The sequence below is a fragment of the Chroicocephalus ridibundus genome, chromosome 1, assembly GCF_963924245.1.
Source record: "Chroicocephalus ridibundus chromosome 1, bChrRid1.1, whole genome shotgun sequence".
Classification (NCBI taxonomy): Eukaryota; Metazoa; Chordata; class Aves; order Charadriiformes; family Laridae; genus Chroicocephalus; species Chroicocephalus ridibundus.
Window position 1 is genome coordinate 150027253 of NC_086284.1, and position 22707 is coordinate 150049959.

Here is a 22707-nt window from a genome sequence, read left to right on the forward strand (position 1 = left end):
AGCAAGATACAGGCATCCCCTGAACACTTCTCCAGCTTAGCAACTTTTAAGTCACAGACTCTGGAGCCAAGTTGTGTCCGCATGTTTATTCTTAAATACGTTTTCCTCCACTAAGCATTTCCTTCATCTGTAACAAACATATGTTCAAATACATTGTCTGCCTCTTTTTTTGAGCTCACGTACATCAGTTGTACCTGTAACACCCACTAGCAAGCACACTGAAGCAGTGCTTTATTGAAGCATTTACATAATGCACAAGTTTCATCAGAAGAGAGTAAAAATATCAAAATAAATAAATATATTCAAGTTATATAAACTGAATAAAGTCAACTTGAACAGAATGAGCATGCAAGTGTAACCTGGATGCTAGAGCAGTCTGCTGTTCATCAGTGGACTAACTATGCACCCAAGCGTTTTATGCACTTTCAGAGCTAAATAGTGATTAGAGTGCACTTGAGGAGCCTCGTAACAAAATCAGAGGTACAGGGTGTCTTTTCTGTGGTTTTAGCCCTTTGTGCCTTCCATATCTGCATTATCTTCCTGCTTTAGAGGTGTGGTGTAAGAGTCAACTAAGCACTGCCCACCACATAACTTTAAATTTAAACTCGGTAAAAGCATTCACAGACATAAAAAGGCACACCCACCTAAGTTTTTTTTTGCAAGACCAGAGGCTTAGTGAGTGATGAGAGTTTTGAAACCTGGGGTGGAGAACACCAGAGACGCGCAAACCGCATATTTTTAGCGAGTTACCTCAGAAGCATTTCAAATAAACAAACAAGTAAATAAATAAGAATCCCTTTAGTTCCTTCACTTTCACATTCCTGCATGACAGCCTGCAAACAAACTTCCAGTAAAAATAAACAATCATCCCCTTCCCCGCCCAAGCCCCTCCCCCCCCCCCCGCAGCTGGAGAAGGTCTTTTGCTTCTCTCTTTCCTCCCCTCTGCCTTTCTTTTCCCTTTTCCCCCTGGTTTCTAACCCCTTCGCGCACGTCGGGGCCCAGAGCTGGGGGCGAGGGGAGAAGGAGGAAGAGGGGGAGGAGGAGGAGGAGGAGGAAGAGGGGGAGGAGGAGGAGGAGGAGCAGAGGGACCGGCCCGCCAGTCTCACTAAGGAACTGAGGCGCCGCGCCGGGCCGGGCCGGGAGGCGGGAAGGCCGCCCCAGGAAAGTTTGGACGAGGCAGAGGGAGGAGGATGAGGCAGAGGGAGGAGGAGGAGGAGGAGGAAGGCCGTGGGGATGGAGGGAAGGCGCCTGTCAGAGAAGATGAAGACTACCGCCCCCCCGGGAAGCTCTGTACCTACCGGCCTCGCCGGCGGGGCGGGGAAAGCCGCCGGGGGGAAGGCGGGCTGCTGGGCGGTGTCGCTGGAGGGGCCGCGCCTGGCCCCGGCGGTTATAAAGAAATGGAGGCAGGGGGGCAGGGCCTAGCGGCGGCATGGCCGAGGTGAAGGTGGCCGTGCTGGGCGGGAGCGGAGCCGGCAAGTCAGGTAAGGCGGGACGGGGGAGGTGGCAGTGGCCCCCACAACCCCCGGCCTGACTTTACCTCAGGTTTGGCGGGGGTGGGGGGAGGCGGGACCCTGCTAAACCTGCCGTCTGCTTCCGTCCCGCAGCGCTGGCGGTGCGGTTCCTGACCCGGCGCTTCATCGGAGAATACGCGTCCAACGCCGGTGAGCGCCGCGGGCCGCCGACGGGATCCGGGGAGGGGGGCGGTGGGAGTGGGGCTGGCCCCGGGGAGGGGTGGAGGGGGGCAGCGGGAGCGAGCCCGGCTCCGGGGAGAGGGGCGGCGGGAGCGGGTCCTCCTTGGGGCTTGGGGGGTGTGGGGCGGGTGGGCGCCGTGTGGGGCCTACACTCGGGGCTGGTTCCCTGAGGAACGCAAGATGGGACGTTTCAAACGCTTATTTGAACAAGAAATGGGGTAGAAAGGCAGTTTCACAGAACTTTTCGGAAAGATTGGAGTTTTCGCTTGCTTATCGGCCAGAGTTCCTGTTTAAATATAAGCTCTGAAGACGGGGCAAAGGCAAGGCCGGTATCTGTGAGGAGATCGCTTCAAACGGCAGCGGTGCGGCCGGGCACGGGGGCTGGCGAAGTGCTGTCGCAAAGCAACTGTGAAGGGACTTAAGAAGGAAAGATAACCGGGCTGCTTCTGCGAGGCGCGGGTAGATTATAGTAAGCTCAATCAGAGGGGAGATAAAGAGGAGAGTAAAGAAATAGACTTAAAAAAAAAAACCCCTCAACACCTGTTCTATTGAATATCTTCTTCTCAGCTCTAGAGAAGAGGTGAAACAGATTGTTTATCAGGCACTACTGGTTAATCAAAGCATGATGCAAAGCTCCCTGCTTTTGCAGGAGTGCACTGATTCGATAGCTTTGTGGAAAGCCTGGCTGTGCAGAGGATAGAATTCATGCCAGAATAAATGTGCGGATCCTTAAGACACTTCTAAGATCTTGGAAAATGGCAAAGCAGGACTTGAACTTTCACATTGTAGGGAGAAGCGCTATTGAACTGATACACAAACACCTTTGAAACCTGGGGTGGAGAACATCAGAGAAGCGCAAACCACTTATTTTTAGCAAGTTACCTCAGAAGCATTTAAAAAAAAAATTAAATTGGCTTCTTCACTTTCACATTCCTGCATGACAGCCTGTAAACAAACTTCCAGCAAAAATAAACAAACACTCCCCCAGCTAGAGAATGTCTTTTCCTTCTCTCTTTCCTCCCCTTTCCTCAGCCATTCCAGCTCATGGGGTGTGAGGAGTCCCAAAACTTAACAAGGAAAGGAGATTGCTATCTACCTTGCTTTCCCTGCTGAAGTGAAGGACTTTCTTCAAAGCATTTTTTAACAAATCAGAATAGCATTCTATGATCCACAAATAAAAATGAAAATTGTAGTAATAAGCTGAATTGCACTGAATGTATCCCAATGAACTTACTCTGAAAGTAGTTACAGTTGTACATAAATGCTTTACCAATGTTATTACTATACACAGACTGAAAAGACAGTTTGTGTCCCAGATGGCTTATCTAAGTCTAAGCTGTCATGTATAAGTTATGTTTTGCACTCTGTGTGTGTTCTAAGCCACCTACAACTAAAACCAGGTTTTCTTGTTCCAACCCTCCATTACTGCAAGTATTAGAAAAGGCATGTCAAACTACCAGCACACTTTCATTTTTTAAACAAATATTTGTTCGAAGATAAGTTTAGCTCTAGAGAGGAGGATGGAGGAGAAAAGTGTAAATAGGGTGACAAAATACAAGATCACCTAGAACACTTTTAATGGAGTCGAAGTATTAATTAAAAACTTATTTAATTATGGAAACCACTGAGGGGCTGCAGATTTGATACTCTGGGATGCTTGGGACTCATAGTTCATCATCAGATGAGCTCTTAAGACATGCGTGAAGATTGCTTAAGATGAACACAGTGCAGAACTGAAGATGCTTGGTTCCAGAGACCGTGGCCCTTATCTATGCCCTCATTACACACAGTTTTAAGTGTATTTTCAGTAGTGCTAACACGAGTTGTTGTCTTTGTAGTTCAGTCACTTTGAGGAATTGTACTATAGAAAACTTATTGGTGACCAGTGCTGTGAACACAAGTTGATTACACTTGCTTAGAGCTATCCACTGCTTAAAATAATGATGATAGTCTGTCTTCACTAGAGTTGCCCAGGTTGCTAGTGCTGGTGGAGAGTCTCAAATCAGAGAACTGACACTACAGAAATATTTTAGGATCTAGTCTAGGGACATGATCCTTTAAATACTATTGATCTAGTGCTACGTAGCATGAGAACTCTTAAAGCACCAGATTTCAGGATAAATAAATGTAACAGAAATTATGGCTTTTTTGTACAATCAGAATTTACACATAGGCTGGCTTACTGTTTTCATAATCTTGAACCTTGGTAGCAAGCTGAGTAGTCATCAGCATTTACCTGAATCTGAGCATTGTGCATCCCCTTTGCCTCCATTTTGGGAGAGGAACAGTAGGATCTAGAAGTATTCATTGCATCAGCACTTCCGTGGGAACACCACAGTGAAGTAGTGGGAGGTTATAGAAGTGGTTAGAGAGCTCATGTATTGCAAAATAGGTCTGTTTCCAGTGTGTGTCAAAAAAAACACCAAAACCAAACAATACCCAACAAACTAAATGTCCCTCAGCATTAATGAATCCCACCTTTGCCACCTTTTCTTTTCACTACCATCCCCAGTCACTCTAATGCTGGTTTTCTTTGAATGCCGTGTGTCTTTTAGAATGCATCTACACTAAACACTTAAGCCTGGATGGGAGGCAGATACACTTGGAAATTTATGACCCTTGTTCACAGGTAAGAATTTTAGGGGTCAAAGAAACGCTGTTCCTCATTCTACCCATGTAATGGTAGAAAGGGTCGGGAGGTTACAACCGTTCTGTCTGGTTCTTGGAATTTGTGCTTGTGTGTTTTTTTTGAAAAGACTGAAATTTTATAGTTACTGTGGCTCAGAACTGCTGAGTACTTTCCCATTTCATGGAAGGAGCCCTTCATTGCTTAAATTTTCTGTAAATGCATTTGCATTTTTGGAATATTACTAACAAAATAACTTTTCCCACTTCTGCATTATATAGGTAACTACAGAGATAAGTTACAGGATTATATGCAGCTTTCTCAAATGCTCAGAATGGGGTGAAATTTAGTTTATAAAGCAAGCAGTTTATTAAATGTCTGTGGACATGGTCAAAGTACGTAGGCCTGGAAGTAAGAGTTGCATTCACAGAAGAGATGCAAGGAAAGCCATAATGCTGACTTACACATATTGACAGCTGAACTTTGATCACAATAAACCACATTGTAATATAGGGGTTTTTTTATTAATTTATTTCCTGCCCTCTCAGTAATAGAGAAATTTTGGACTGTGTAAAACATGCAGGCCTAGCTAGGTCTGTCTGACCACATTAGCTCACAAGGATCCCTTCTGGGCAGTGATCTTGCCTCTTACCAACTAGGGTAATGAATGCTAAAGCCAAAGCACTGGAAGTCTCGCTCAGACTTAAACAGTAAATAGTTTTAAAGTCAATGACTTAAAAACTTAACCCATTGAGCACATAAAATGAACCACCAAACAAGTCTGCCTTCCTAGAGACAAGCAATAGCGTTGCTTGTCCCAGGGCAATGGGCTACTGTACCAGGTAACACTATGGAGTCCTCCCTTGCCATACAATCCATTAGGACTACTGTTCTGTGGACTTGCTTCTGCCTATCTCGGACCTCTTTCCTAAGCCTACCTATAGCTTCTACTTACTGTCATATTAAATCCTGTGGCATGTGATCAACTCTTTATTAAGATACTTGAAACATTGGGAGTGGCAGCTAGCTAGGGTGAAGCAGATTAGACTACGTTATGGGTAAAGATTTTAGTTACTACAGTTTGGGCAACTTTTTGCTTTTAAGAAAACCAGAGATCAGCTGTGTTAAGGGCAGCTCTTCCTGCCAGAACTGTTTGAGCTATCTTGTTACAATTTCTTACTTAGGAACAAGGTCTGACTTTATCTGTTTGTTGCATTCTTTCTAACTGCTTCTTAGTACCTGCAGAGGAGTAGGTAGCAAGTAGTGGTGGTCTTGCTTTTGGTCTGATAGGACTGGTGATTCTAGAAAGAGATGGATGGGGATATGGAGGTCTTGTATCCCATGGGAGCTGGTGAAGAAAAGCAGGTCCCAAGAGAAGGCTAGACTGGGGAAGGAAGAGTTGCCATTTTTGTTTCTGCTTCCTGAAATCTTCCTGCTCTCTGAGGCCTCCCTCTAGTAGCTGGATCCCTGTGCTGCAAAACTCACTGTCCCTTCATCCATCTGGGAAACAGCTGTGACAGACACACAAGTCACCTTTCCTGCCCCTAAACCTGTTGCACAGTCACCACACATTAAAATCCTGTTGTATTAAAGATACTGAAGTCTTCAGACAGTTCTGGAAACTTGTTTCATCTTTTCCTTCTCATGCATCCCCTTTCACTGCCAGCATTCAGCTACCATCCCTCACAGTAAGTTACAGTTCCCAATCCAGCTGTTTATGATGCCACAGTGTTGCCCTGATCCTGAGCTAATCAAGGCCAACAGGGGGGCATGTCAGTGGAGATTATTCATTGCAAGTAGTAAAATACTAAACTAATGAGGGAACAACTTAAGCAGTCCTCAAATTACTATTCAAGATGGGTTTTCCACAGAGAAAGGTTTTTTGTTTTCCCCCCCCCCCCCCCCCCTCCTGGTCAGCTTCCAGTGTTTTACCTGTCTTGGGTCACATGGTCTTGCTAGCAGCTGCCAAATCATCTGCAGGGATAAGCTAATTTAAACCCCATTTTTAAATTTACATTGCTTAGCTTAATGGGACAGTTTGCAGCTATTGCTTTCTAGAAATCAAAGCGTGACAGTTTCTTAGGGTGAAAGGACTCAAAGATTGGTATAACCCCATTGTAACTTGAGTGACTTCTGTCACTACTCATATTAAAGTCAACTGCAGATTGAAAGATTTTTTTTTTTCTGGCTCTCTAGAAACTTATCCTATGGGTAAATATTGTTTCAGACTTGAACAATGCAAAGAAGAAACAAAAGAAGAAACAAAAGAAAATCATTAAGTGTACTGTAGTCAGAATATTAGGAACATGCAAAACAGAGGTATAACCAGAAGCTGCACAAATATTGATGGTTCCTGTATGGTTTTTTTTCTCATGTAACTGCAGAATACTTAGCATAAGCAATGGCTGTACAGGTTATGCAACTTTACTGCTTAAACAAAGTGTAAATGTTTCATGACAAATTTGTCAGTGATCCAAAGTGCCATCTGTAGTGGTGGTTATTTATTAGGCTTTTGGATCAGGACTCACCTGAATTCAATGCCAGCACCTAGACCTATTAATATCTTTTGCAATAAAAGATACAATATTCTCACATTCACAGTGACAAAGAAAATGCTCTGAAGTGACAACAATAATGTTCTTTTTGCATGTGAATTTGAACTTCTTTCAGCCACAGCGGGGGAAGCTCTCCCTCACAGATGAGCTCCACTGGGCTGATGGATTTATCATTGTTTACGACATCAGTAACAGAGCGTCATTTGCATTTGCAAAAGCATTGCTGTACAGGATCCGAGAGTCTCACATAGGAGCTTGTAAAAAGTAAGTGGCACTATTTTTTTTTCCCCCTCAGCAAAGGTATAAACAAAGCTGAGAACATTTCTGTGAGCTGTAGGCATCCTAGTAGCAATTAAAATCCAACAGCATCCTAGTGGCATAACACAATACCAACAATAAGGTACCTGAAGGTAAACTGTATGGCAAATTGCAATTGATTTCACTGTATCCAAAGCCAAGTACATCAGGATTTTTGTTATTCTTTCTTATACTGCTGCTATTTAAATAATTGCCATAAATCTGTCTGCTGTGATTTATGTGGGTAAAAAGCTGGCATAGTCAGGCTATGCTTTTACTTCTCTACTCTTACCCATGGAGATGCACCAGTGTGGGGGGTGAAGAAAGTATTTCTCACAATAAATTAATCTAATACCGTGAATGTCTCCTAAACCGCCTTTACTGGTGACCCCAATATTATTTGTGCACGTGGGTGACCATATGGTAAGAAACAAACTATTTGCTTTCAAAAAGAACCACTAAAACTGCAAGGCTGAGCACATGTGGTAGTTTGTGTTCCCACATCAGTCAGCTGAGGTGCTTTCAAAATAAATGAGAGTGAAATCCTTTCCTTACATCAGAAGTGGATTAAAAAAAAGAACCGAAATACTTTTCTGTCTTTTTCTGCTGACCTGTCTTAATTAAGGTTTCTCTGGAAGGTGTAATTTTAGCAAAAGCTTGTAATTGGGATTCCTGTTTTCTTCTGAATTACTCTGCTGACACTGATGAATCTCTTTGACTCTCTTCTGCTATCTACGAATGGAGATAATGATCAGTTTGCTTCTTCATGAAGTGCAGGAGCTGACAATATACTCAGCAGCATAGAGTATGAGAACTGCAGTGGATGAAAAATACATGAATTCACTGAGTAGAGGATCCAAAATGAAAACTTACTGATAGAGAATAGCTTGTCTGGAAAATCCAAATGGAAAACTATACCTAACAAAGTTAGGGGGTTGGTTTTTCTTTTGGGTTTTTTGCTATACCTATTATCCTGAACATACATACTTTTCATACACACTGTATATAGCGCAGCATACAGCACAGTATTATACTATACCTTTTCTCTAATCGGAACCTTTTTGATTTCAGAATGGTCGAGTCATCGGTATTTTTGGTTGGTAATAAACAGGATTTATGCCACATGAGGGAAGTTGGCTGGGATGAAGGACAGAAGCTGGCAAAAGATAACAAGTGCCAATTCTGTGAACTGTCTGCAGCAGAACATTATCAGGAAGTTGTGGCAATGTTCACCAAAGTCCTGAGGAATATCACCTCAAATTTCAAAGTGAAGGAAAAGAGACGACCAAGTGGATCAAAATCAATGGCCAAGTTAATCAACAATGTGTTTGGAAAGAGAAGGAAATCTGTGTAAAAGATGGTTAGTCTTGAAATAGGAACAAGCTGAAATAATGGAGCACAGGCAGCTCTTGGGATTCAGTTAATTTCCTCCAAAGTTCAATGTCTGGAGGAGCAAGACAGTAGAAACCAAAGGTGGAAGATAGTATGGGCAAGTGGACAGGGTCTAAACCTAGAAGACCTGACCTTCTGTTTCCAGTTCTACTACAGATTTACTGTGTTAGGGCTATGTCACTTAAACTCTAAACTGCTCCTCTCACCCTTTATCTCATAAGCTCTTCAGAGGAGAGTCTTAGTCTGTATTTATTCAACACCAACATGGTCTTGGATAGAGCTTCTAGGTGTGACTGAAGTATAAACAGTTATTTCCAATAAACTCAGCCTTGCTGATCAAAATCTTATTTCAGAATTTTGAGCAGTAGTTGGCTTTTTGTGCAAGAACACTTGCACTAATGAAAAGCAAAATACTACTGCTTCACGTGATAATGTATTTGTATTTAACTCAAGGAAGGATGGCTCAGATTCTTGTGTGCCTAAAGGTGCTTGACACCTGCTGAAATTCATATGAATTAAATGCTTAGACACCAAATCTACAAAAGGTATTTACCTGCAAAGCTGCCTTGCAGAGGCACCAGAAGTAGGGAAAGAGATAAACAAAGCAGTATTGTCTCCTGTTTCAGTATCTTTTTTTTTTTTTTTTTTTAAGTGATGAAAGAAAGTAGAGAGGGTTGAGGAGGGTGGGAAGTGAAATGTTAGTGAGCACTGGACTGTTTTGGCAAGGTCATTGTTTAATGAAATAATTTTATGGCTCAGGCCAGTGTAACATCTTGGGCTGATCCCTTTCACAGAGAGGTTTTTGTGGGCTGTAACAGTTTCCTTACCTGTAAGGTGGATGTGCATGTTCAGTTTTAGATGGGAGTGGAAGCTTGAAAAGCACATGGACTGGTAAAGAGCACAAGTTCTTTAGGATGTCTGCCTGGATTTAAAGGTGAGCCTGCTGGTAAGACCTGTGCTCCTAACTTGCATAGAATGTTTTTTCATAGGGACCGATGTCTTTAAAACTAGTCATCGCTGTGGTATTGAAATGCCACTTGAGAGAGCACTAAGGGATATGTTAGCTACACTTCTCAAATGTGGATATTAAACATCAGACGAGTCTAAATATGTCGTCAACTGACATTCAGAGCTCTTACTGTAGACTTAACTAAATAAGGGCTTAGCCCAGCATGTTTGAAAGTGCTGTGCTCATACAGAAATTATGAAAGGGAAGAGAAGTGGCCTGAAGATGAATTACTGCCTCCTATCTGGTCCAGAGGACAGCTGGGATTCAGTCTTTGTAAGTTGCTGAGTTGAAGCCTGCCTCTGCTCTGAAATTTTACCTGCATCAAAACTAGTAAGATTACTTTTATCAGTCACAGCAGAATAGTGATTTTCAAATGTCTGCTTCCATAACATAACATAAAAAAGCTACATAATCTTAGCATTATTGTTGTAAAATAAAACTAAAGCACATTTAAGAAGCGTTGACCAAAGATCACTTCCTTCTTATAAGGAAAAGATACTGTTTCTTTTACTTGTTTTAAGACTACCAATATTGGAATATAGTTCTCAGTGTTGACAGGCACAGTGTTGTTTTATATCTATGCAGGTGCTGCTCTGCCGTATCAGGAGTAGTGTATTTAACCGTATTGTCAGTATCTATGAGGCTGAACTTGAAGACTACTTATGTACACCCTTCAACTTTCCAGCACATATGGAATTCCAGAACTACTGATAGACTGTTGATCTGTCAGGTAGCTGTATCTCACCAACTCCAGCATTGCCAGATTGGAAAACTTATTTGTACTTACTGCTATGGTATTAAATAAACTGAATATAAGATGGACGTATCAATGCTTTTCTTTTTTTCTTTTTTTTTTCTTTACTGTAATATAAAGCTACAGACTATTTTTTTGACTATTTCAAAAGTGAAGCACCATGCAGATCTGGAATTCAAATTAGAAAAATTAAATCTGGGCATCAGACACTTACATAAAAGACAGCCTCTAGCTGTATTTCCTGTACACGATGAGGAAGCCTTCATGTAACTTTATACAGTGAACAGGTAGAAAACTTTTTTTTTTAAATTCTTTATCCTTTAAAAATTTGTAAAGATAGCCACAGAGAAGATAATTAGTTTTGATTTGCTCATGTTAATGGGAATGTGGACTTCCAGACAGGTGGAATCTGCAGGATACCACATAGTTTTCCTTCCCTTTTTGTCCAGATGGGATAAGTATTGGAACACAGAGTGGCTGTCTTCTGGCCCATGTGCTAGGTTGCGCTCACCTGAAAAGCATCTGAAACAGCTGCAGGGTGCATTTAGACTTAAACATACTAAAGCACCCAGTATAGATGTACTGTGATGTTCTCAGGATCTCGCTTGTCTCTAATTGCTGGTAAGTGCAGATGAACAAGAGTGCAGAATTTGGGAAGGAATGCAATTTTAAAGCAGATACACATTCTCCCTTTCTAACTGTATTTTATTAGTAATTTTTTTTTTTTTTAGAGTTAAGACCCTTTACAGAAAAATAAGATACTTAAGACTGATACATATATATAAGTGTTCTTGGAGTTTTAACAGTGAAGGTAATATATTACTGGCTCAGCCACATTTGAAAGAACCCTGCTGGCATAACAAAGTAAATGGTGTAACTGATGTTTGATGTTCACCCTTGACAGTGACATCACCTAGAGCATATCGAACTCATTGAAAAGAGTGGAAATGGAGCTATTTGTGTTGCCACGGATTGCTTCAGGATAGGACCCCATCCTTTCTCACCAAAAGATTTTGAAATTGCCATACGAGAGTTTAAAAGTTTTTTGCTGTCATGTCTGGAAGTCCTTGTTTATATGAACTTTCTAGTTTCAGTAAAATTTTGCCTGAGAAAGGCACTCAGCATTGATATTCTTTCTCCCTGTCTTCAACTTCTTTTCACTTTAGAAACAGTGACATAAAAGCAAAGAGATTCTACTGAAGTATAAAGGTAATAGCCCCTGGCTCCCAAACGCTGTCTCTCAGAGAGCTTTCTGGTGGCTTTTGAAGCTCTTTCTCGCTATAGTTTTGAAATAAACAATCAAGACACACACAACCTCAGCTCCTTTTCCTGCTGTCATGTCTGTATGCATTAAACTTGTTCTTTTTGTAAATCCCACTATAGTCACATCCACAACAGGGCGGAGGGGAAAACGGCACAGAAAAGCTTAGAGCATGATACTCCTGGAAGAAGGAATAATAACGTGTGGTAGTGAGCAGACCAAACAAACATACTGTTTCTTTCTAATATATTCAAATTAGGATAGCAGTAAAAAAGGTAAATCAGAAGTTTTGATGCTGTGCTATACTCTGAAGACAGAAGTAACCACCATAGGTTTTTTTAGCCCATTACTAGAAGCTGATTTCTGAAGTGGTTATGAGGGGTGAACATTGAAGCACAAAGACCTTGTGAGTCATGCAGGGATGGTCTTGTTCCTTTCCTTTCTGTCTGTCTGACTATGCTGCTTTGAGGATGGTGCACCAGCAGATGTTTGATCCTGGCATTCTGTCCAGCAGGGAGGCGCAATGGATGCTGTAGCTATCGGCCTGAGCAGGTACGATTCTCTCACTGACAGCTGGGTCCAGACCACTCAATGGTATTTTTAGAGAGTATTATGAATACCCCTCAAAACGAAACTAAAATGCAGTAAAGTATCCAAGAACACACTAGTTTTCCATCAGGCTGCCTGTTGGAGGAGGTGCTTTGGGTTAATGAAGATTTCATACAGATCTACTTTGCTTACGGATATAGGAACAAACTCCAGTTCTGATTAATATGCTTGAAAGGAATCCTCACCTACCTGCTCTGAAGCAAGAAATACATTAAAACACATTATATAAAAAATAGATGGACTACCAGAATAATTTAGAGCAGTATTAAACTGTACTCTATTTTAAAAACCCGAACCCTCTACCTCCTTAAACCTGTCCACAGGAACACAGGCCTCTCTCATTGACTTAACCTGCTCATGGAGAATAAACAAGGGAAAGCTAAATTTTTATGTGCTGCTCAGCCAGTTTGAAAAGCAAATCCTTTGTTCACGTGCCTAAATGTGGATCTGGGCACCTAACTGTCAACTTCTATTGTTTTAAAACTTGGCTCCCCCCCCACCCCAAGTTGATATTATATGAGACAGGCAGGCTATTCTGGGTAGGAAGTTATTTTTAAACAGACATTACTCTTTTCCAGAAACAGACTGTAAGTTTCTGTCTTCGTTTAATTGCTTTATAAAGTAAATCGAGTCCCTCTGATTATATAATTAATATCCACGTTTAGCCCTATATATTTGACAGGACGTGAGCCATTTACTGCTACATTCATTTTTTTAAGACTGGCTAGGAGTTCAGATATGTGTTTAATTCCTGCTGAACTCTGTAAAACATCCAGAGTTTTTCCAGTGGAGGCCTCAGACACTACAGAGAAATATGTACTACAAGGGAGACAAGTGGAGAACAGAGCTGTTATCGTGGGGCTTGAGTCAAACGATCTAAACACGTCTGTCCCCTCATATGCTCCTACGTTCATATTCAGCAGCAAAATGGCATCATATCTATATTAGATAATGTATTTTACTCCTTGAAATAAATATAAAGGAAGCCAAAATGAAAACATTTGACCTTAAAATTTTTGGCATTGCAGTATCTAGTGAAGATCTCATTTTTAATAGACACAACTTTTTAAAATAGGTTTCGCACGGGTATTTGGTTGTGGTTTGTTTTTTTTTTTTTTTCTCAAAAGCCATTTGTAACTTTTCAGGCGAGTTTTCCCCCTCCCCGAAGAAACTTTCTTTTAGAGTTGCTGTGAGCCTCTGAGAGTTTAACAATCTTTTGCTGACTGCCTTTTAAAAGTACCACGCTGCTTAATGAGGAGAAACCCGACAGCTTTACTGCTTCCAACAGCTCCCTCTCGTGGCTTTTTGCTCACACTTCATCCTCCTCGGTGAGCAATGAAGCCTTTTTAGCTTCTCCTCAGGTTGAAACATCAATGCTGTTTAAACCCAAGAACGCTGATCACGAAGTACAGGTAAAAACCCTCCTTCCTTCCAATAATATAAATGTCTGCTATCGATTATGCTGAGCTTAACGATATGACATTTCATAGGCTTCATTTGACAGCATCCTTACTAATAAAACTGCAAATGTTGATAAGGTTTTTCTCACGGCTGACACTTCTGAGCTCAGCTGTTTCACTGAAATAAAGTTCAGCTATCTCATCTAAGATGCTGAAAGGTTTCCTGTTAACATACTGCCCATGCATATTAATATCCTCAAGAAGGGCTTGAAAGCGTCTATCATTTTTCCAGCTACACCTATTGGCCTGATAAGAGGTCTGACCTCCACCTTGTCTTTCTACAGCTTCCTGAAGGTATTCATCCCCAGAACATGACACAGAGACATGGCAGGGAGCTAAGGCAGAGTTAGGCAAGAGTGTTTTTTATCTGTAAGCTGTAATACAGATACACTACTTCAATCTTTAAATGAGCAAGGTCACTTACTGGAAAGACTCCAAGGTTGGATTCACCTGGCCCAATACGGAGGTCTGCTTCCAGATTCTCATCTCAGCTAGATGCCTTTCTACCGAACAATTTACCTCACCAAGGTGATTGTTCAAATAATGTAGATGAATCACTCTCCAAAAGGCATTAAACTCTCCACCAACTACAAAAGTAATTAGGGTTGGGGATATCTAAAGTTAGGTAAGATGAATCATGTTCCAAATATGGCCTCTTGGGGCTCTTTGCTAGCTATTTTGCCCTTCATCTTCGGCCCTACAGAGCCCATCTGTCCTACTTTACAAAGTCAATTGAGTGCCTATGATTAGACAATTAACATCTAACTTGAGCTGACCATTGGGTCATTTAATGCTAAATTTATTTCATATGATTGATCAGGATGCTGGATTATATTTGATCCCTGCTGAACTTCATGAAACATCCTGAAATCCAGCTGCCACACATTAAATTAATGGATGAACTGGAAATGAAGCCAAGGATAAGTTAACCGAGTACTGCCACAGATTGCTTCTAAGCTAGCTCATTAAAAACTAACTAGCAGATCTTGATGCTTCACTGCAGTCTGCAGCACAGCTGTATTTTAAATGCTTGCCCATGGTACCTCCAAAAGCCTAAGGTGGGCCAGAAAGTTAAATCAGTTCTCCTGACTCCCAAGCTAGTGATTCCAGTATTCGGCTGTTTTTTGACTTGGAAAATATGTTTAAACAATTTGTGTGTGAGCAAAGATACTACCTCACTTTGTGACTTATTCTGATGCCAATTACCAGCCATATGGAACGAATCAAGCTCATTACTTGCAACTGGACAGCATAAAATCTCTGCATCGCTTATGCCTTGATTTGTCGTTGAATGTCCTCCTCTTTGCAACTGGAGGATTTTCCACCACGTCTCTAAACTTAAAATATTTCATTAAGCTGGAAGTTTAACTAAGCAACAAAGTTGTTCAGTGAGCTATTTCCTTTGGACCACTGATGTGAGGCCACAGGCACACCAGTTTCTCATCACGTCTCCAGCTATTACAGCACTACGGCATCCAAAGGGTGGTATGAGAAGCCGTAAGTATACACGTTGCTGATGGACTGGATGGCTGCTGCTACAGATTATATGCAGCAGCTGAATTGTAAATGCCTTTCCCTCACTGGGAACGCTAGTCTGGGTCTCTGTGTTATGTTCTGAGACCTTTTTTTCATGAGTCTTGAAATGCATCTTGAAACTTTACTTCCTCTTTCAAATTTGGCTGATATTTACTAACAGGTTCAAAAGTTGTTAGTGGGTGAACGTACTGACAGGGCAGTTCGGGAAATGTTCAATAGATATCTAGGCTGGAATGTAGGCTGAAATATTATTTTACACTTTTTTTTCCCCCCTTATACCGTTAAATTAGTAAAACATAATAGAAATTGGTTCATAGTTTCTTCCATGTGAGATATCACCAGGGTAGCATCTTTTACTTTGCAACAAGATGGCTGCATGCAGAAAACCTAATTTAAACACAGTCCTCATCTACAATAATGGATTATTAGGATTGTGTCTTGCTGGCATACAGCTAGGCCTCATTCTTCAAATTCTCTGCATGAGAATGCCCTCTGAGTGAGCTCTCCTACTTACTAACGACGAGTCACATAGGTAAAGCTACTTGTGTATAAGGGTTCTTATGATTGCTGGGCTGATCTAAATGGATGCACAATTATATGATTAAATACAACAACGTTTTTTGCTAACTACATATAATTTTGGCTGTCACTCAGGATTCAATTGCATTAGATGATTCAATAAATGACTGAGGCAGTCTGGGATCTGTCCTATAGAGACCTTAGGGAATACTGCAAATACTAAGCTAAATCACATAACTTATCTTAAGACGCAAATGGAAAAGCTTTACAAAGGAACTAATCTATACTCATCTTTTACAATGTTTGAAATCTCCTTCTGTTTGCTTGCATTGCATTTTTGATCATTAATACATATTTACAAACAAACGCTGTTGGGCATGTAAGTGTTTCTCTCTCTAAGCGTCCAGGATGCATCCAGTTTAGCCTGTATTAAAAAACAAGGCCAGTACGTACAAGGTTGTATATCCTGAATGGTCTAGTCTGCTTTCACAGAAGTAGTTAAACTGACTTTTTTCCCTGATGCACTGATACATGTCTGGGAAGCAGAGGGTGTGGGAGAAACATTTCCCTCTCTCTACTCTTCCCTTATGCACACACAAATGCACATGTGATAAATCTGCTCTGTTTTTGGAAACCTGTGCTAACATATTCAAATACAGGTATACCCAAATGGAGGTCAAAGTAGGGCAATATATACAACCCTTTAAATATCTATACTAGCACTTCTCAGGCATGAGTCACAGGATGAATAGAGAACATAGAACAGAACAACTGCGTTTCCACTATGGCCACAGAATACGTACACCTGCATGCAGAATGGGAGAGAGAGACGCTGGTCTAAGAGAAGTTCTGAGATTATTCATATGAGGACACCATAGCCAGGAACACTCTCTCCTCCTATTAACCAGTATTTTTTCTCCCTGTTACCCCAAGTGAAAGACTTGGTTTTGCACCAAACCTTTTTAGTCATTGATTGCTTACTAGGAGAATCTTTGGTCCAAAACTACTGTCCAAGCAACACAGACATATTCCACATGAGCCCTGTTAAGAACAATGTGAAAAGTGATCCAAGCTAAGTTTGAACGAGCAGGTTAGGAATTAGAAGCAGTCCAGCCCAATCTCAGCTTTGCTCTTCGCAGCAGGTATGCACTCAAAGGATTGGGAAGGCGTGCTGACAAATAAAGCACTTGCCTCATTGGTTCCACCCTGCTTTTCTGAAATTGTCATTTCTCCACATCCATATAGCTACTGCGTACCTTTGGAAGGAACACAAACAGAGCCTTTCGTCCAAAACTTCTTTTTCTCCAGTTATCTTCCTTCCTTTGCCCAGCTGAGTAGATGAGATGCAAGCCTTTGTTTTTAATTTTACTGAACTCGGGATCAAATCCTGCTTGCTGTTATTCTGGAACAAAACCAGAATGACTCCAGATTTACAGTAGTACAAGTAAGAACTAAATTATGCCCTGAAAATTCATTTAAAAGTCTTTCAGACACCTAAACAGATGGATAAATCAAGCACAGATTCTCAGGTCAACCTCTACCAGAAGGAATCTCTCATCTGACTTACAGTAAAAGTAAGATGCTATGATAGCAGCTAACAGTAGAAAGGGAGATACAGTAAGGGAGGGGAATATTTTTCCTTACCAAACTCACTTGATTTAATACAAGGCATGCAAAATTAATGATGGCTTTGAGTGATACCTGTGTGTTTTATAGGTTTATAAATTGGTTGTAGTAAAATCTTATACATCCTATATCACTAGGTATTGTTTCAGCCTATTACAGGAGATATCTATCTAGAGTTGACTGAATTGTATTAATCTGATCCTAGTTTAATGATGCCTTAACATTTTTATGGGAGAATTTAATGTTTGCAATATCCATGTTCCTTATTTGAAAGTGTGACTTATAGGTTCTCATCTTCCTTAAATTATGAAATCCTTCAGCTAATAAAGGAAAATGATTATGGTTTGCAAAAAAGGCAAAGTCATTTAACAATCCATATAACTGTCTATTGTAGGTCTTTGCATAATAATTGTAATTTAGCTATTAGGAGTTCTAAAGGCAGTTATCAGTCATATGCCTCAATTCTGAGGAATAAGGGAAAACTCAAATTATTTAAGGGCTTTGTACTTTCCAAAGGGCGAAAAAAAAATACAGCAGAAATCAATAATACTTTTAGCAATGAAAAAAAAAATGTTACACTGAAATAACCAGTTGTTGATGGCAATTTTTCTAACTATCCAATATTAAAATTTTAAGCTTTCCCCCATTTCACTGTCACAAAATGATCTTATTTTATACTGAAACTTCTGTAAGCAAGGAAAGCCAATTTAGGAATTGAACTTGCAATTCCTGATGCCCAAGATTTCCCACTTTCACCCTAGGTACACGAAAAGAGGTGATCAAAGTAATCAGATGGACTGTAAACCTGGAGAATATTTCTTTTTCAATTTGAAATGACTATCTAAAGTTGACTTCATATCTAGGCTATATCTCGACTATTTCCTTCGCTGATGAGGAAACTGCACAATTGAAGCCAGCTTAGCTAACTGCATGTGCTTTCATATTTCTTGTGCTGTGGTCAAGCCCCGACAGTTTTAAGATTCTCTTTTAAGATCCCAAGCCTCCTTCCTCCAACTTCCAGCTGTCCTCAGTAAGAGCTGTACCAGGGAGGTGGACACCTGTCTGAGGTGGCCAGCGTCACCTCAGTCCCTATGAAGAATATGTAGCAAATCTCCCTAGAAGACATTTCCAGACTTACCTTACATAAAAGGTAAGAACGTGACTAGGAGCAGGCAGTACATATTTACCATGGAAAAAAAAAAATTTCCTGACCAATCTGATCACTTTCGATGATGAAATTAGTGTCTATGTGGATGCGGGCAGAGGAGTGGATGTGATTTACCTTGAATTTTGCAAGGCTTTTGACACAGTAAGAAGCACATTGGAGAGATGGACTAGACAGGAGGACTACGGAAAACTGGTTGGATGGTCAGGCTCAAAGGATAGGGCCCAGTGGTTCAAAGTCTAACTGGGGCTGGTTTCTACAGGCATTTGTCAGGGGATGATACTGGGACTGACACTATGTGGCATCTTCATTGTCAGCCCCTGCAACAGGAGAGAACCCATCCTCGGCAAGTTTGTGAATGACACGGAGTGGGGGCGATGACTGAGACACTGAGAGGCTGCCATTCAGAGAGACACCCTGGAACGAGGCAGAGACAACTCAGAGGACTGGGCTAACAAGGAGCCTCATGAATTTCAGCAAAACAAGTAAGAAGTTGTACATCTGGGATGCAATAGCTCCATACAACAGTATGTGCTGGGGACTGAGCAGGTGAGAGAACAGCTCTCCAGAAAAGGAGTTGGTGGTCCTAGTGGACAAACTGGACATGAGTCAGCTCATGTCGCTATGAAGGCCAACAGCATCCTGGACTGTGTTAGTAAGAACACAGTCAGCAGATTAAGGAGAGAGCAGATTGCCCTCTACCTAGCACTTGTGTGGCTGCTTCTGGAAGACTGTGCGGTTTCTGGCCCTCCAGTGTAAGACAAACAGGCTGGAGTTAGTTCAACACAGGGCTATGAAAATGGCTAAGGGGCTGGAGCACATGATGTGCAAGCAGAGGCTGAGGGAAAGGGGTTTATTTAGCCTGGGGAAGAGAAGGTTAAGGTGGGACTTAGTTGCCTGTTTTACCTACCTTCTAGGGGGCTGTAGAGAAGACAAACCCAGCCTTTTCTCAGAGGTGCACAGCAAAAGGACGTAGGTCAACAGATATAAGTGGCAGTAAGGTAAATTCCAACTGGATATAAGGAAATAAATTAACAATGAGAGTGGTTAAATATTGAAACATGTTTCCCAGGAAGGTTCTGGAACTTCTGTCCTTGGACATGTTCAAAACTTAATTGTAAAGTGCTCTGAGCAACTTGATCTAACTTAGCCTTGATTGGAGCAGGGATTGGACTAGACAACTTCCAGCTATCCTGTCCAACCATATGATTCTGTCACATACATCCTTCCTTTGCTCACCTCTCAGAGTGCATGTGGATATAGGACGGCTTCTAAGCTCCGAGCTAGTGGGAAATTTCTCCCTGCCTAAAATAAAGCCAGTTGAGATAGAAAGATACTTTTTGTGGACCACCTAGTTGGACAATAGTGACAATCACTGTCAAGTCCTTAAGAATAGTCATGGAGACGTGTCTGGTCATATGACAGCTAAAAACTTCTTCCTCTTCCTTGCAATATCCTGTTGCAAGGATATTTATAAAGAACTGCAATATACTCCTAAGACGACCAGCTGAAAACTATCTAAAAAGGGTACGTCTTAACAAGTACACAAATAAGAACAGCTATAATATCAATTATTACATGATATTCAAAACCCATTGGGATAGGATAACTCTGCCTTCACTTCAGCCCTGCCATTTTTCTTCCAAACGCAGCCTTGACCCACTCCACTTACATTTGGTATACAGCATGTTTTTTGTAGCAAACCCAGAGGTCAGGACACGGAACTGACAGATGTGCCAGGTACACAGCTACTAACAGGCATTGTAACATGCAATATCTAGAAGGAACGCAAATCTTGACATTCACCAACTACCTATAACCCAAAGCACCATTTAACAGACCAAAATATAGACCAGCAAAACCACATTTTGAGTACCTCCTTTATAGTCTATATTTACTGTAGTGCTAACTATGTGTTGTCAGTAAATGCTGATCACCTGGCACACCAATCGATTTTTGCAATGACAGGATCCATTCTCTAGATGGATCTGCAGAACACGCTGAGAAAAGAAGTGGTAATGGCCCAAGGGAAAATGCATTTCTTCTGTGAATTCCTCATCTTTAATTAACTCAAAGTAAGTGCAAAACACATAGGCAAGTTAAAAAGAAAGAGGTGCCGGGTTAGTAAAGGTAAAGAAAAAAATAAGCTGTTTTCATGCCTCCTGTAGATGTTAACTCCTTTGAGAAAAGCAGCTTTAAAGAGTCAATTAGTTTCTTACCTCTTAAGAATTATTTCACTTATTGTTACAAAAGGTTCTGATCCATCTCTTTGAATGGATGTTTTCTGCTTACATCAAATCCAGAAACTGCTTTAGGAAAAGTGTTCTGCACGGTTTGTGTCCTTAAATAACCCCAAACATCAACAACAAAACCCCCAAAGAATAGAAAACTTTTTACTTTGAGTTTAACATTTAAACTATTTAAAAGAGACCAGCTAATGCTATCTGTGTGGGTATTAAGAAATAAAACAGTTTCTAAGGAAAGCCTTTGATAAAAGCATGATTACAGTTGGAAAAAAAAAACCCAACGCACCAAAAAGGGTCTTAAAGTGTCACCTTTCTATTCAGAAAACTGTTCCCAGTGGCTCCCTAAAGCATATCAGCCCTTCTGGCATCAAAAGTGCTTTTGTAGGATCCTCAGACAATTTAAAACTACACGAAGCTCCCAAGTCCCCAGCAGGTGTGACTAGGACGCAGACAGGCACTTCCACCCACCGCTCGTTTCTGAGAGAAGTCTTCCAAATCGTCCTTTGCTGTACTCATTTTTCATAAGCCTCTGTTCACCTGCATTATTCTTTTTGCTTTGAATCTCATTTATTTTCTCTCAGATGAATAGCAGCAGCCTTCTCAGCAAAGATGTCAGCACCAAAGAAATTAGGAATAAGCATGACACACATCATCTTGGTGTCACAACTTCTAGAGAACGTGTTAGGCAAGGTTTAGGTGGTGCGAGACTTGATCCCAAGGTGCTGGAACCACTGAAAATCTCTTGACTTGCATCGAGGTGCTGTGCAGTCGTTCACATAACCTCAGGTTCAATGAAGGTTCACAAACAGCCAGAGTCTCTCCTTCTACGTTATGGAAAACTGTATCTGGGTTTCAGTGAGGCTTTCCATTAGAGACCCCTGAATAATTTAGGGTAAATAGTGTTGAGAGTTATTTTTACCTTATTTACAGCCTAATAAGTAGTTAGAGAGAGCTACTGAACGCACATCTTAAAACTCAACTATTCTATGATTTAGGCTAATATAATACACCATTGGAAGCTGATTACTTTAGTTAGTTAAGCCATAAAGTTCCATTTAAATATGACTAGTAAGAAACTGGGCTATTAATAATAATTATTGCAAACGTCACTGATTTCAGAGTATAAAACTTAATAGACTATCACCATTAAAACATGTGCTCTCCATAATTATGCTGTGTACCAACTTGTGCTTGATTCTGTCTCTGTGAATCACTTCAAGACTCTTTTCAAAGCTCGTCTTTAAAGAAGAAAACAGGTGGTTTTTAGACAGTCTGGGAGAGGTTTAAGGGAAGAACCCTTTTCTGTTCAGGGCTTTAGGACAGAAACAGAAGAGAAGTCTAAATATTTCCCCATTGACAATACCTGTGTTAAACCTTGACTTGTGTATTTATTTTTTTTTTTATCAGCCAATCTTTATGAAGCAACACATAAAGCATTTTACAAATGACATCTTGACCAGTTCTTGTGTTTCTATAGACTGAGCTTAAGTGTCAGGCTTCTAAAGTTGGATAGATGGAAAATACGGGGTAGAGCTGGCATTTGTGCTGCATTTCATTTCAAATCACAGCAAGGGAATGTGTAATTGGCCTGATCAGGTTCTGTCAGCAGACCCTTCTCTTTTTCCTAATTCTTTCTTCCAGCTTCCTGAGTGTCAGAGATGGGTATGTAAAAGTAAGCTAAAATGCAACATGAGAGTTAAATAATGGACTTGGTGCTTATCCTAATTTCAAACACAGAATGGCTCTTGCAGAACAAAGCAGGGATACAACAGGAAGAATTTTTTCTGCTTTCTGACTATTCTGCAGAAGAAATACTTACGAGCTCTAGCAATGGGCAGAGAAAGAGACGCAGGAAATAATATCAGCTTTTAGACTGTAGATCCAGTTTCTGGAAATCAGGAAAAACTGATTCCATATAGAAACACATGTTTCAGAACTCCTGAATCCATGGAAGCCCAGCA

At 41.0% G+C, this 22707-nt stretch overlaps 1 protein-coding gene across 2 annotated transcripts; it reads left to right on the top strand.

The window, feature by feature from the left end:
- The first annotated feature begins 1366 nt into the window (after positions 1-1366).
- RERGL (RERG like) lies at positions 1367-10385 on the top strand. Of its 2 annotated transcripts, XR_010069536.1 has the most exons (6): positions 1367-1481; positions 1605-1661; positions 4247-4320; positions 6988-7136; positions 8241-9495; positions 10156-10385. XR_010069536.1 is itself a non-coding variant. In XM_063323217.1 (5 exons), exons 1-5 carry the CDS (start codon positions 1430-1432, stop codon positions 8521-8523), a joined length of 615 nt encoding a protein of 204 aa, XP_063179287.1. In that variant the 5' UTR covers positions 1367-1429; the 3' UTR covers positions 8524-10385. The 2 variants fall into 2 exon arrangements, 1 of the variants encoding a protein (XP_063179287.1); XM_063323217.1 differs by having other exon boundaries at positions 8241-10385.
- The last annotated feature ends 12322 nt before the right edge of the window (positions 10386-22707 follow it).

What these genes read in the sequence shown, in the direction of transcription:
- RERGL (XM_063323217.1), top strand. Translation starts at nt 1,430, where the DNA reads ATGGCCGAGGTGAAGGTGGCCGTGCTGGGCGGGAGCGGAGCCGGCAAG. An exon ending in GAGCGGAGCCGGCAAGTCAG is followed by an intron (nt 1,482 to 1,604) that starts GTAAGGCGGGAC and finishes TCCGTCCCGCAG; the next exon opens with CGCTGGCGGTGCGGTTCCTG. An exon ending in CACATAGGAGCTTGTAAAAA is followed by an intron (nt 7,137 to 8,240) that starts GTAAGTGGCACT and finishes TTTTGATTTCAG; the next exon opens with AATGGTCGAGTCATCGGTAT.